This window comes from Gymnoscopelus braueri, assembly GCF_963280865.1.
Source record: "Gymnoscopelus braueri genome assembly, contig: SCAFFOLD_298, whole genome shotgun sequence".
Lineage (NCBI taxonomy): Eukaryota > Metazoa > Chordata > Actinopteri > Myctophiformes > Myctophidae > Gymnoscopelus > Gymnoscopelus braueri.
The window spans coordinates 2,365-15,503 of record NW_027660440.1 but is presented as its reverse complement, the minus strand read 5'-3'; the positions used below and the strand labels follow the sequence as shown (position 1 = coordinate 15,503).

At 46.4% G+C, this 13,139-nt stretch overlaps 1 protein-coding gene across 4 annotated transcripts in view; it reads left to right on the top strand.

Moving 5' to 3' along the window:
- The window catches only part of LOC308081562 (protein NLRC3-like), a 44,974-nt gene extending 35,541 nt beyond the window's left edge, over positions 1-9,433 (top strand). For all 4 annotated transcript variants that reach the window (XM_080457926.1, XM_080457927.1, XM_080457925.1 and 1 more), the window contains one exon: positions 8,433-9,433. In XM_080457926.1, coding sequence (XP_080314052.1) covers positions 8,433-9,004 — 572 coding nt within the window. In that variant the 3' untranslated portion in view covers positions 9,005-9,433. The remainder of the gene's footprint in view (positions 1-8,432) is intronic.
- Positions 9,434-13,139: the final 3,706 nt, after the last annotated feature.

The window sequence follows — 13,139 nt, the reverse complement described above, 5'->3', positions numbered from 1 at the left end:
GATCGCCGGCACCGCCGCCACGGCGCGGTACCGAGGTAGACCGTAGAACCCGGGCGAGGCTGACCCAGTCGGCGGACCTCCGGGCCATCTACTACCGGTTGTCATCACCGCCGCGGTCCGAGAAGCCCTCGTGGAGCCAAGTGAAAAGAGAAACAAACAAACAAACAAAGTTGCAGCGTGTCCCTGGGTACTTCCGCGTTGACGCAAAGAGAAGTGTGCCCCACAGGTCACAAGAGGGCAGTGTGGCGCTAGGTCAGGAGTTCTCCTGGCAGTCACTGCACTGTCACTGTTGCAATTCACTGACTTTGTATGAGTATTGAATATACAAATAAATACTTTCACGGTAAATAAGTGAAATAAAGATAAAGAGACACTTGGCTCTGCTCATATACTGATAGAGTAAGTGTATTAATATACGAAGTATATGAGTATACACATATTCGAGTATTGAGTATATAAGTGTATGGGTATACAAATACATACGTTTACGAATATATACCTATTTATTTAGGTATATAGATAAGCATACATGGCTTAAATAATATGGCAAACATGGCCAGCCCAGCGCCCCACGTCTGTCTGGGCTGTGGGCGGCCACGATAGATGTATGCTTTGCTTGGGGATGGATCATGCGCGCACGGGTAGTCTGGACCCCTCTGCGTGCATGAATTGCTTTATCCTGCCGGCAGTTGTTTCTCTCCAACCCGCGAAGCGGGGGGCACCATATATGGTGTGTTGCACGGCAGAGCCGTCCACACCTAGGTGCAATTCTACATTGTGGCGCGCGTTCCACAACAAGAAAAGAGTTTGGAGTAGAAATGTCAGAGTCTTCTGTTGGAGCGCCTCAGTGCGGCTGCAGAGTTCAGGTGCAACCTCTTCCAGGGGAAGATGGAGACACTAGAAACTCTGCTGGAGACACAAGACAAACTGCTGGACATTGAGTTTGATATGGGCATCCATCCTAACGAATACAATGTGTGTATACAAATATAGATGTATATATATATACATATAAAAAAAATATATAAAAAAAAGGGCAGGTGCCTGTCGTTTAGAGGCAAGCCGTTTCCACTGCAACCCAACAGACTGAACGTCCCAGGGTGGCAGAGCCGCACCATACGAGCATATTGGTGCCAGGTTCGGCAGCTTCTGCGTTCAGGTGTAATAACGCACTATACGGCGTGTCGCTGACGGGGTCAGTTCACGCGACCGTGGTGTAGTTCTGTCTGTCGATCTGCCAGTGACACAGACAGGACGTGCTGGTCTGTTGTACACAAACTGTGCGGTACACAAACTGTGCGGCCAATCCCCGGCCATTATAGCCCGCTATAGGGCGTATCACCGGTTGGGTCGGTTTACGCGTCCGTGGCGGGGTTCCGCCAGTGGAGACACTGGGCGGGGCGCGCTGGGAGTCTGTCGAACAATTGCAACAGTATACCCGCGGCCATTATAGCCCGCTTTACGGCGTATTACCGATTGGGTCGGTTTACGCGTCCGTGGCGGGTCTGCCAGGGGTCCCCTGAATCAGTCGTTGCACGCTATACAGCGTATCGCCGACTGGGTCGGTTTACGCGCTGTAGCGTAGTTCGCTGGAGAACCGGGTTTGGTGATTCCAGCGGAGCACATCCGTACTGTCAGGGGCGAGCGGAGCGCACCATATATGGTGTGTGGCACGGCGGGGCCGTCTACACACCTAGGTGTAATTCTGCGTGGTAGAATCCGGTCATCGGTGTGAAGCCACGGAGTAAGCTCCTTGCTCATCCCGAGAATGCACAGAGCCATGGCTATCCGGACGCAGCTAGCCAACACAGAGGCTACTCCGTCACTGTATCAGCGCGCGCGCTTACGCGGCGCTTGCGTGACCATAATAGCCCTGACCTCTATGGAGTATGGCTGCTCTCCGGCCGGTGAGGCGCCATCGGTGGCGGTCCTAGTCCAAGCTGCGGCAGGAGGACCGAGCTTGTCCGATGAGGCGGCCTATTGAGCCATCGGCCATGTTAGGCCAAGAGGCCAGTGCCCGGCTACAACGAGCTAAGGAGGCTCGTGGATGTGCACGGGAGGTGATGGCAGGAATGCTCCGGCGGGGCTGTGAGCAGCTTGCCGAAGTAATAGAGTACTTTCTCCACTACTGGTGTGGACAATCATTATAGCCTGCTTTACGGCGTATCACCGATTGTCGGTTTACACGTCCGTGGCGGGGTCCCGTCAGTGGGAACACTGGGCGGGGCGTACTGGTGGTCTGTTAGAGCACACATAAAGCAGCCATTAGAGCCCGCTATACATGGTGGTCTGTCGAACACAACCTGGGCGGCCGTTATAGCCCGCTATGCGGCGTATCACCGATTGGGTCGGTTTACGCGTCCGGTGCGGAGTTCTGTCTCTGGATCTGGTCTCAGTGACGCAAGACAGAACGCGTTGGGTCTGTCAGGGGTCCCCTGAATCAGTCATTGCACGCTATACAGCGTATCGCCGACTGGGTCGGTTTACAGCTGTGGCGTGGTTCGCTGGAGAACCGGGTTTGGTGATTCCAGCGGAGCACATCCGTACTGTCAGGGACGAGCGGAGCGCAACATATATGGTGTGTTGCCGTTTCCATTCCAGCCCAACAGACTAAACGTCCGTGGGCGACGGAGCTGTGAGAGCCAAGCTCAGGCTATGGCTCCCCCTCTTTACCTGCCCTGCCTGGTTTGGACAGGTCTGTAGAGTTGGATTTTGTTTTGACAAGACTACGAGTGTTGGCAGCCTATTAACCAACTGCAGTGTGCAGTTCAGAGAGCGGGCGTGGTAAATCGCCCCTCTTGGGGTTGGTGTTGCGGCTCGTTTATAGTTGAAACAAACAAGATCCTAAAGGAGAGCAAGAGTAGCCCCCCGCATGTTACAAGGTGCTTGGACGCAGTCCTGGGACCTTGGCGTCAGGAGAGCCTCCGCATCCAAGATTGGATGACCGGCTGGTGCGTGCTTGCTCAGAGGAGCAGTGCCACAACGATGTGGCCAGGCTCCGGCGGCACTTGGGCACTGAGGCCGGCGCCTCGACAAGAGAGGTTGCAGGCTCGGCATGGGTTAGAGGCCAGAGCAGGGACTTTGTCCCTTGCTCCAGTGGGACGGGCCACCCTCTGGGCTCGCCCAGATTTTCAGTTGAGGGCCAGGTTGACCTGGAGGCTGTGCCTATGCCCTTTGGGGCTGATGGCAGCCACGGCACACATTGTGCCCCCGGCTCTCCTGAACATGCGGCCAGTACGGATTGGGTCAATCCCTGCTTTCCACCCTATGGCCTGATCAGAGTACGAGTGAGTCTTGAACTGCACCCTTCCCACCCCCTCAGGGCAGTGGAGCAGGGTTGCAGTCACTGTTGGGCCCTGTCAGGGCCTTGAAAGTGTGTATGGACCTAACTGCCTTGGGCAGATGGTCTCCAAGGCTGGGCTCCCTCAATGGGTTGAGAAACAATCCAGCAGGCGTATAGGTGGGCAGACAGGCCAGCCCCTCTATCTGAGATCTGTGTGACGGCTCCTGTTTAACGCCGTACATTCCTTGTCATTTACAGTCATGCACCGTACGGGCGTATTGCTGGCGGAGTCAGCTAACGCGTTCGGGTATGTAGTCCCGTCAGTGCGGTGACACAGTGGAGCATGCAGAGACTGTCAGGGGTGAGCAGAACGCACCATACGGGTGTGCTACGGCATGGCCAGTTACGCACCTGAAGGTAGTTCTGCAGGGCGGAAGCCGGCGTGGTCGTGTGAGCCACGGAGTGAGCTCCCTCCTCATCCCAAGATAATTGTGTCGCTGCGCTGGGGATCAGCCAGTGACACGACGGTCCCAAACAAGGGCAACATGTAAATTACCCAGTTGCCGAAGGGGGCTCGTGGCCCTCTCACGGTAGGCCAGCAGTCCCCCCACAGGAGGTGGTACCGTGTGCCTTCAGTGCCTTGCGGCTTGGGGCATCTGAGCCTGTGAACACTTGGGCTGCAATGGCTTCTCTAGAGGCAGCATTCTTGCTGTTAACTTCTCAGCTACAAGAATGTCCCTGTCGTGCATGAGAGATGCTGATGCTTCCTACATGGCAATGCTTGGGTGGTGCTGGTGTCAATCCCTGCATTCCACCCTATGGCCTGATCAGAGTACGAGTCAGTCTTGGACTGCACCCTTCCCACCCCCTCAGGGCAGTGAAGCAGGGTTGCAGTCACTGTTGGGCCCTGTCAGGGCCTTGGAAGTGTGTATGGACCTAACTGCCTTGGGCAGATGGTCTCCAAGGCTGGGCTCCCTCAATGGGTTGAGAAACAATCCAGCAGGCGTATAGGTGGGCAGGCAGGCCAGCCCCAACAGGAATGTGTGCACATTCCACACAGGGCCTCGCTGCCTCATGGGCTTCTGGCGAGGTGCCCCTCTATCTGAGATCTGTGTGACGGCTCCTGTTTGACGCCGTCCGCATTTATCAGGTTCTACTGCATGGGTGTGGTAGCCAGCACCCCTATCACTGAGTGCGTGCTGGGCTCCGCAGCAGGACATGGCCTTCACCAGTCGTATCTGCAAGGAGAATTGTGGAGTTGCAAGCTCTGTCAGTCCATGAGGAGCTTTGCAGGTCTAGGCCCAGATGATGGAGGAGCAGTGTTACGCCCCATCCTGGCCTTTCTCCCCGAAGTTCTCTCAGAGGCATATCCCAATCTGGTGTTTGAGCTCTGTCCCTCTTTGACATGCAGACTGATGGAGTACAAAGACAGAGTCGGTTCCCACTCTGCCCTGTTAGGGCTTAGTATCGTACGTCAGGACCACACAGGCCCACAGAGTAACAGACCAGCTCTTCGGGTGCTGAAGCAGGAGTGCTTGGACCACTGGCAGAGGCTAGGCTGTCCCGCTGGATCACAGAAATGATCCAGCAGGCATACAGGCGGGCAGGAGTACCAGTGCCGCCTAGGTGCGGGCACACTCCACCCGCGGGACGGCGGCCTCCTGGGTGCTGTGGAATGGTGCGTCTCTGACAGAGATCCGCACAGCAGCAACATGGTCGGCTCCGTCTACATTCACCCGGTTCTACCGACTGAGCGTGGCAGCCAGCACCCCATTCACGGAGCGAGTGCTGGGCTCCAGGCGGTGGAGCAGGTCATACTCACCGTGCCTCCGAGACCCTGGCTCCCGTAGGACGGGCCGGGCTCGGAGTGATGTCGGGCATAGTAAGCTAGCCCTGCGTCTTGCGGGCTAGGTGGCTAATCAGTTGACTGACTGTCGCCAGCTGGGCCTAGGTAGCGTCTTGCGCCTAGGCCACGAGCATTACATACTTTGTTGGATGGTAGGATTTTGGAGCACGCCTTGGGCTGATACTGCGGGCTTAAACTGCTTCAGGCTGCCGCGGGGGCGGCTGGGTCTGCTTATTTCCTCGCGGTGTGTCTTAGAGAGTTCCCGTACATATTGAATAATATGTAGTGGAGAGCCAGTCTCGACCACGAAAGAGAACGGCAGGTTACATCCGATGTAACCCTGGTTCTCTGAGTGGAGAGACTGGCTCTCCACGAATCAGCCGCTCCGAAATTCGTGTCAATCAAAGTTAATCGAAGTGGCCCTGCTGGGGTGGGGCTTAAATACCCCACTGATTACAAATCAGGGCAGGGCCACCATATGTGATGTGTCTTAAAGAGTATCCACGAGCACTGCCCCTGGGGGTCAGTTCCCGTACATATTGAATAATATGTAGTGGAGAGCCAGTCTCTCCACTCAGAGAACCAGGGTTACATCGGATGTAACCTGCCGTTTTCAAATAATAATAATTGTAGTGGAGAAAAAGCACAATATCTGCATCTAAGATGTGGTGGAGTATAAATTATTGAATCAAATGCATCAAAATATACGTATGGTACAAAAGTTAACATTACCCCCCCCCCCCCCTCAAAATCCGTAAAGATTTGTCAAAATGTCAAAAATAGCATATCTACAAGCTCACAACGCGTCTCATTGCAACGCGTTGAGCTTGTAGATCTGCTCATTTCAAATAGCAGTATAAGAAAGGGGTTAGTGGTTCAAGTATCTTGGGTATTAATACTATTTATAATATTAGTAATCTAAAGCTACAAAGTACTGTAACTAGTAAGTAAAGTTTTCAAATAATTGTAGTGGAGTAAAAAGTACAATATTTGCCTCTGAGATTTAGTGGAGTAGAGGAAATACAGTAGTCATGTAAAGTAAAAGTAACTCAAGATTGTAAGTACAGTACTTGAGTAGATGTACTTAGTTACTTAACACCACTGACCACTTCAACCCTAAATATTTAAACTGTAAAACAATAGTGAAAATATCAGATCTACAAGCTCACAACGCGTTGCGATGCGACGCGTTGTGAGCTTGTAGATCTGCCATAAAAAAGAAAGGATTCTGGTTGGGGTTAGGATTAGACATTTGGAGTTTAGGTTTAGGAGTTATGCCTGATTTATACTTAGTTACACACCAGTGTCACACACCGAAAATAGCAGATCTACAAGCTCACAGAGAGAGGCGTTATGAGCTTGTATATCACCTATTTTCAAATATCTGTATAAAATAGGACTTAAGTGCTTAAAGTGTGTTATGTATTCATAATCTAAATCTACAATCTTGTAACTTAGGTTTTCAAATAATTGTAGTGGAGTAAAAAGCACAATATTTGACTCTAAGATGTAGTGGAGTATAAATTATTGAATTAATTGCATCAAAATATACGTATGGTACAAAAGTAAAAAGTACTTGGCCCATTTCCCCCCCCCCTCAAAATCTGTAAAGATTTGTCAAAATGTCAAAAATAGCAGATCTACAAGCTCACAACGCGTCGCATTGCAATGCGTTGAGCTTGTAGATCTGCTCATATAGCAGTATATAAAAGGGGTTAGTGGTTCAAGTATCTTGGGTATTAATAATATTTATAATAGTAATCTAAAGCTACAAAGTACTGTAACTAGTAAGTAAAGTTTTCAAATAATTGTAGTGGAGTAAAAAGTACAATATTTGCCTCTGAGATGTAGTGGAGTAGAGGAAATACAATAGTTATGTAAAGAAAAACTAACTCAAGATTGTAAGTACAGTATTTGAGTAGATGTACAGTACTTAGTTCCTTAACACAACTGACCACTTAAGCCCTAAATACTTAAACTGTAAAACAATAGTGAAAATAGCAGATCTACAAGCTCACAACGCGATGCGACGCGTTGTGAGCTTGTAGATCTGCTATTTTCACTTTTGATTAAAAAAAGTAAGATTGTAAAAACAATGTTTGTGAAAACATAATTACATCACTACACAGTAACATCCTCTCCTCAGTGTTAATTTATACACTCTGAGAGTGTACAAATGTAACCAAATGGACCAGTAAGGGTGCATTTGTACACTGTTAAATTAACAGAAAAAGCCTGTATTCAACATTATACTTGAGTAAAAGTACAAAGTATTGCATCATCATCAGGATCATTTGCAGTTAGGATTAGTCATTTAGAGGTAATAGGTTTAGGGGTTAGGTTTGGAGTTATAGTGTGATGTATTGCGGTCACTGAGCTTGTAGATCAGCTATTTTCAGCTTTAGGGTTGTGGTTAAAAAGAATGATAAAAATGTAACCAACCTTAAATGTTGATGTCCTCACAAGTATACAGTGGTGTAAAGTAACTAAGTACATTTAGTCAATTACTGTACTTAAGTACAATTTTGAGGTATTTTTTACTCTACTGGAGTATTTTCAATTTTCAGTACTTTTACTTCTACTCCACTACATCTCAGAGGCAAATTTGTACTTTTTACTCCACTACAATTATTTGAAAACTTTAGTTACTAGTTACTTTGCAGATATAAATGATTACATTATAAACATACATTAACCACTTTAGCCCTATTTTATACCTAGGCTATTTGAAAATAGCAGATCTACAAGCTCACAACGCGTCGCATCGTGACGCGTTGTGAGCTTGTAGATCTGCTATTTTTGTGAGCTTGTAGATCTGCTATTTGTGTGAGCTTGTAGATCTGCTATTTTTGTGAGCTTGTAGATCTGCTATTTTCACACTTTTGGTACTTTAAGTACATGTTGATACCAATACTGTTGTACTTTTACTCAAGTAAATGTTTTATTCCGGACTTTTACTTGTAACAGAGTACTTTCACATTGCAGTATTGATACTTTTACTTAAGTAAAACATAGTTGTGTGTGTGTGTGTGTGTGTGTGTGTGTGTGTGTGTGTGTGTGTGTGTGTGTGTGTGTGTGTGTGTGTGTGTGTGTGTGTGTGTGTGTGTGTGTGTTGTGAGTTGTTTTTAGGTTGTTTTTAGGTTGTTTTATGTTAGTTGCATACCAGTGTCACACACAGTGTTTAACCCCTGTCCCCCCCCCCCCCCATACAACCATCACAATAAAGCTCTAAACTCTATAAACACAATAATATTCATGAGGTTTTAATGTGTTGTGATGTTTTGTCATGTGTTCTTCTCACAGATTCCTGTTCACTCTCACTGGATCTGAACACCATGCACCACCGCCTCTCCCTGTCAGAGGAGAACATGAAGGTGTCTGAAACACCAACACAACACCATGGTTACCCTGATCATCCAGAGAGATTCACCCTTTACAGTCAGGTGTTGTGTAGAGAGAGTCTGTGTGAAGGTGGGAGGTCCTACTGGGAAGTAGAATGGAGTAAAAGGGTTGGTATAGCAGTCTGTTATAAAGACATCAACAGACAGGGTGATAAGTCACTCTTTGGAGACAATAACAAGTCCTGGTGTTTAATATGCTCTGATAAAGGCTACAGGTTCAGCCACAACAACGTTTATACTGAAGTGTCACTGGTGTGTTCCTCCTCCAGAGGCAGAGTGGGGGTTTACCTGGATCACAGTGCAGGTGGCAGAGTGGGGGTTTACCTGGATCACAGTGCAGGTACTCTGTCATTCTACTGTGTTACTGACACAAGGACCCTCCTCCATACAGCTCACACCACCTTCACACAACCTCTATATGCAGGTTTATGGGTTTATGATTATGGAGGTACAGCAGAGGTCTGTAAGATCTGAGAGAGAGAGAGAGAGAGAGAGAGAGAGAGAGAGAGAGAGAGAGAGAGAGAGAGAGAGAGAGAGAGAGAGAGAGAGAGGCTAAACACAGTAAAGTGTGTGTGAGGTGCTGCAGTGGTGGAAGAAGTACTCATACTGTATATTTTGGACGCGAGTAAAAATAGAAATACCTCAATGTAGAAATAACTCTGTTAGCAGTAAAAAGTCCTGCTTTACAAATCTTACTTAAGTCAAAAGTATTAGTGTCAAAATATACTTAAGTAGCAAAAGTAAATGTACTCGTTATGCAGAATTTATTTCAGTGTTCTACGCCAGTGGTTCTCAAAGTGCGGTCCAGGGACCCTCAGGGTTCCAAATGGACCCTTACAGATCCTTGAAATGACAAAGATTGAGAACCACTGCTCTATGAGTTGTGAGCTTGTAGATCTGCTATTTTTGGTCGAAATCAGTGTAAATGTTTTTACAGCAACACACCCTGATGAAGACAACTTGTCCAAACGTTGATCATTAAAAACATTTACATGGAATTACACTGAGTGTGTGTTGTTTGTATCTGTTTCTATCACACACACACACACACACACACACACACACACACACACACACACACACACACACACACACACACACACACACACACACACACACCACACACACACACACACACACACACACACACACACACCTTGAGGTCATGTTTCTAAACTCTAGACACAAAAATCACAATCAATGATCAAAATGCTCATTTCCAGTGGTGTAAAGTAACTAAGTACATTTACTTAAGTGCTTTACTTAAGTACACTTTTGAGGCATTTGTATACTTTACTTGAGTATTTCAAATTTCCAATACTTTTACTTCTACTCCACTACATCGCGGATCCAAATATTGTACTTTTTACTCCACTACAATTATTTCAAAACTTTAGTTACTAGTTACTTTGTAGATTTTGATTATTATTACAAAACATACATTAACCACTTCAGCCCTATTTAAACTTTGACTATTTGGAAATAGCAGATCTACAAGCTCACAATGCGTCATGATGCGACGCATTGTGAGCTTGTAGATCTGCTATTTTCAAAAGATTTTTATATAGATTATTATTATTTAATTTTTTTCAGATAGTCAAAGTTTAAATAGGGCTGAAGTGGTTAATGTATGTTTTATAATAATAATCCAAATCTACAAAGTGACTAGTAACTAATAAAAGTAAAATAAAAGTATAAACAATTGAAAACACTCCAGTAAAGTAAAAGTACCTCAAAATTGTACTTAAGTACAGTACTTAAGTAAATGAATTTGGTTACTTTCCGCCACCGGCATCAAAAATGTACTTACAGTACCTAAAGTAAAAGTATAGACTACTTTTAATGATGTAGTGAAAATGTCAGATCTACGTACAAGTGTTATGAGCTTGTAGATCTGCTATTTTCACTAGTTTGGGTCCCGGGCAGACTTCACATTTCTCTTCTGGGTCTGGAGCTAAAACGTTTGGGACTCACTGATCTAAAATGAAGTCTCTATATGAGTGGTCCTCAAACATGTTCATGTCAAGGACCCCCAGATGAATACGCATGTATCTATAGTCTCTATATGAGTGGTCCTCAAACATGTTCATGTCAAGGACCCCCAGATGAATACACATGTATCTATAGTCTCTATATGAGTGGTCCTCAAACCATTAGTCCCCAAAGACTTCACACCAAATCCGAGACCTAGAGCATGCTCAGAACTAGAGTTATTCCCAATAAACCCTCGACCAATAGCAAAAGAGGGATGAATTTTGATGACAAGTGGTTGAGTGTCTCATCTCTTATGCTGGAACAGTCTTTGTTACAACAAAGACTGTCCCAGGGTAAGAGATGAGACACTCACCCACTCCAACCGTCTTCAGTGCAACAAAGACTGTCCCAGCATAAGAGATGAGACACTCACCCACTCCAACCGTCTTCAGTGCAACAAAGACTGTTCCAGCACGTGTGTGTGTGTGTGTGTGTGTGTGTGTGTGTGTGTGTGTGTGTGTGTGTGTGTGTGTGTGTGTGTGTGTGTGTGTGTGTGTGTGTGTGTGTGTGTGTGTGTGTGTGTGTGTGTGTGTGTGTGTGTGTGCGCGCGCGTGTGTGTGCGTGCGTATGTGTCTCTCTATCTGTCTCTCTCTCTCTCTGTCTGTCTGTCTGTCTGTCTCTCTATCTCTGTGTGTGTGTGTGTGTGTGTGTGTGTGTGTGTGTGTGTGTGTGTGTGTGTGTGTGTGTGTGTGTGTGTGTGTGCATATGGACAGTCAAAGGGAGACTCATCAGAAACAGCGGAGTCAACTCCGAGACGAGATCCATGAGATCCACACAGAGGATGGACGAGCTCACGCACGCACGCACGCACGCACGCACGCACGCACGCACGCACGCACGCACGCACGCACGCACGCACGCACGCACGCACGCACGCACGCACGCACGCACGCACACTACTGATGCTGCACTGAGAGGCTTTCAGACTGAATAATGGAGTGAAGCTAAATGAACATTCAGGCTGAGTGTCAAAGGTTCACATATTTCCATCCAATGTTCACATATTTTTGCCCAATGTTTGCCTATTTCTGCTGTATATTGACCTGTCTTCATGGTCAGAATAAGATTATTTCTGCTGTATATTGACCTGCCTTCATGGTCAGAATAAGACTATTTCTGCTGTATATTGACCTGTCTTCATGGTCAGAATAAGGCTATTTCTGCTCTATATTGACCTGTCTTCATGGTCAGAATAAGGCTATTTCTGCTGTATATTGACCTGTCTACAGTAACTATTTTTCTAGAATCTTACCGTTTTTATTATATGATTTAATGTCATTTTGCTGTATTCTATCACATGTCCAATGAATTGGGCATTATTTCAATTACTTTACTTATTAAATATCAGTTAACTGAGAGAAAAATACTTTTCATGCATTTGTAATTAATTATGACAGTAAGTATTACACTTAATGGAATGGCTATGATCACTATTAAGTCGTATTACATTATTCGATTGTGAATAGCAAACAAAAGCCAATGCAAAGCACTATAGTGCGCGCACACACACACACACACACACACACACACACACACACACACACACACACACACACACACACACACACACACACACACACACACACACACATGCTATAAGTGTAATGGATTATTATCAGGAAGGTGAAACATAAGGTATGATCTCTTAACTTAACATTACTACATTTTGGATGTGTGGAAGAATTTAGTCTGGAGGCAGGAATCAGAAGACTCAACCCAAGTCAAGTGTCACATCACATGATTACAGATGTAAAAGAGTGGGTGATATTTTATTGTACAAGCTCTCAACACCCGCAGTTACAGGAAGAGTTAAATTATAGAAAGAATATAGACGAATGGAACACAGAACAACTAAAAAATAAACAGTTACGGTATATCCATCTGACAACACAGCTGATTCCAGTAGGCTATATGCTCCGTCGTACGACCGTGTCACGTGGCCAAAATAACTGATCTACAAGCTGACAACGCGTCGCGATGGCGACGCGTTGTGAACTTGTAGATCGGCTATTTTCGCCGTGCGATACCTTCGTACGATAAAGTATAACATACACTGGACTGTTAACGAAATGGGAGTAATTTTGGAACATATCTCTCATTTGGTTTCACGTTCTCCTTCTCATCCTCTTCTTCTAACCATTGATCAACCGTAGGTCCACCAAATAATTCAAAACTAACAACATAGTTCATTTTGCATAGCTGTTTGTTCTCCGGTGGCGGCGGTGGGTCAGGCTACTGTCTGTTTGTTTTCCTAACGTGGGACAGCGTGACGTCACAGCACAGCTGTGCCATATATGGTCTAATCAGGTGCGGACTGCAGTGCGGAGTGATTTATTAATGTGATTAGGCCCGTGCTACTATCATGCTGGTTTGAAGCACGGCTAGATAGCTATTTCAACCAATCAGATTGCTTGGTCGGAACTAACTACCTGTTGTATAATTAAGCAATATTACACAAGAGGGTGTGCTTTACCGTCATTATTGGCACGCCTGTGATGCGGTCAGGAACGAGGCGAAGCAGAGTTCCGCGAGCATCACAGAGCATCACAGAAGTGCCAATAATGTAAGCTAAGAT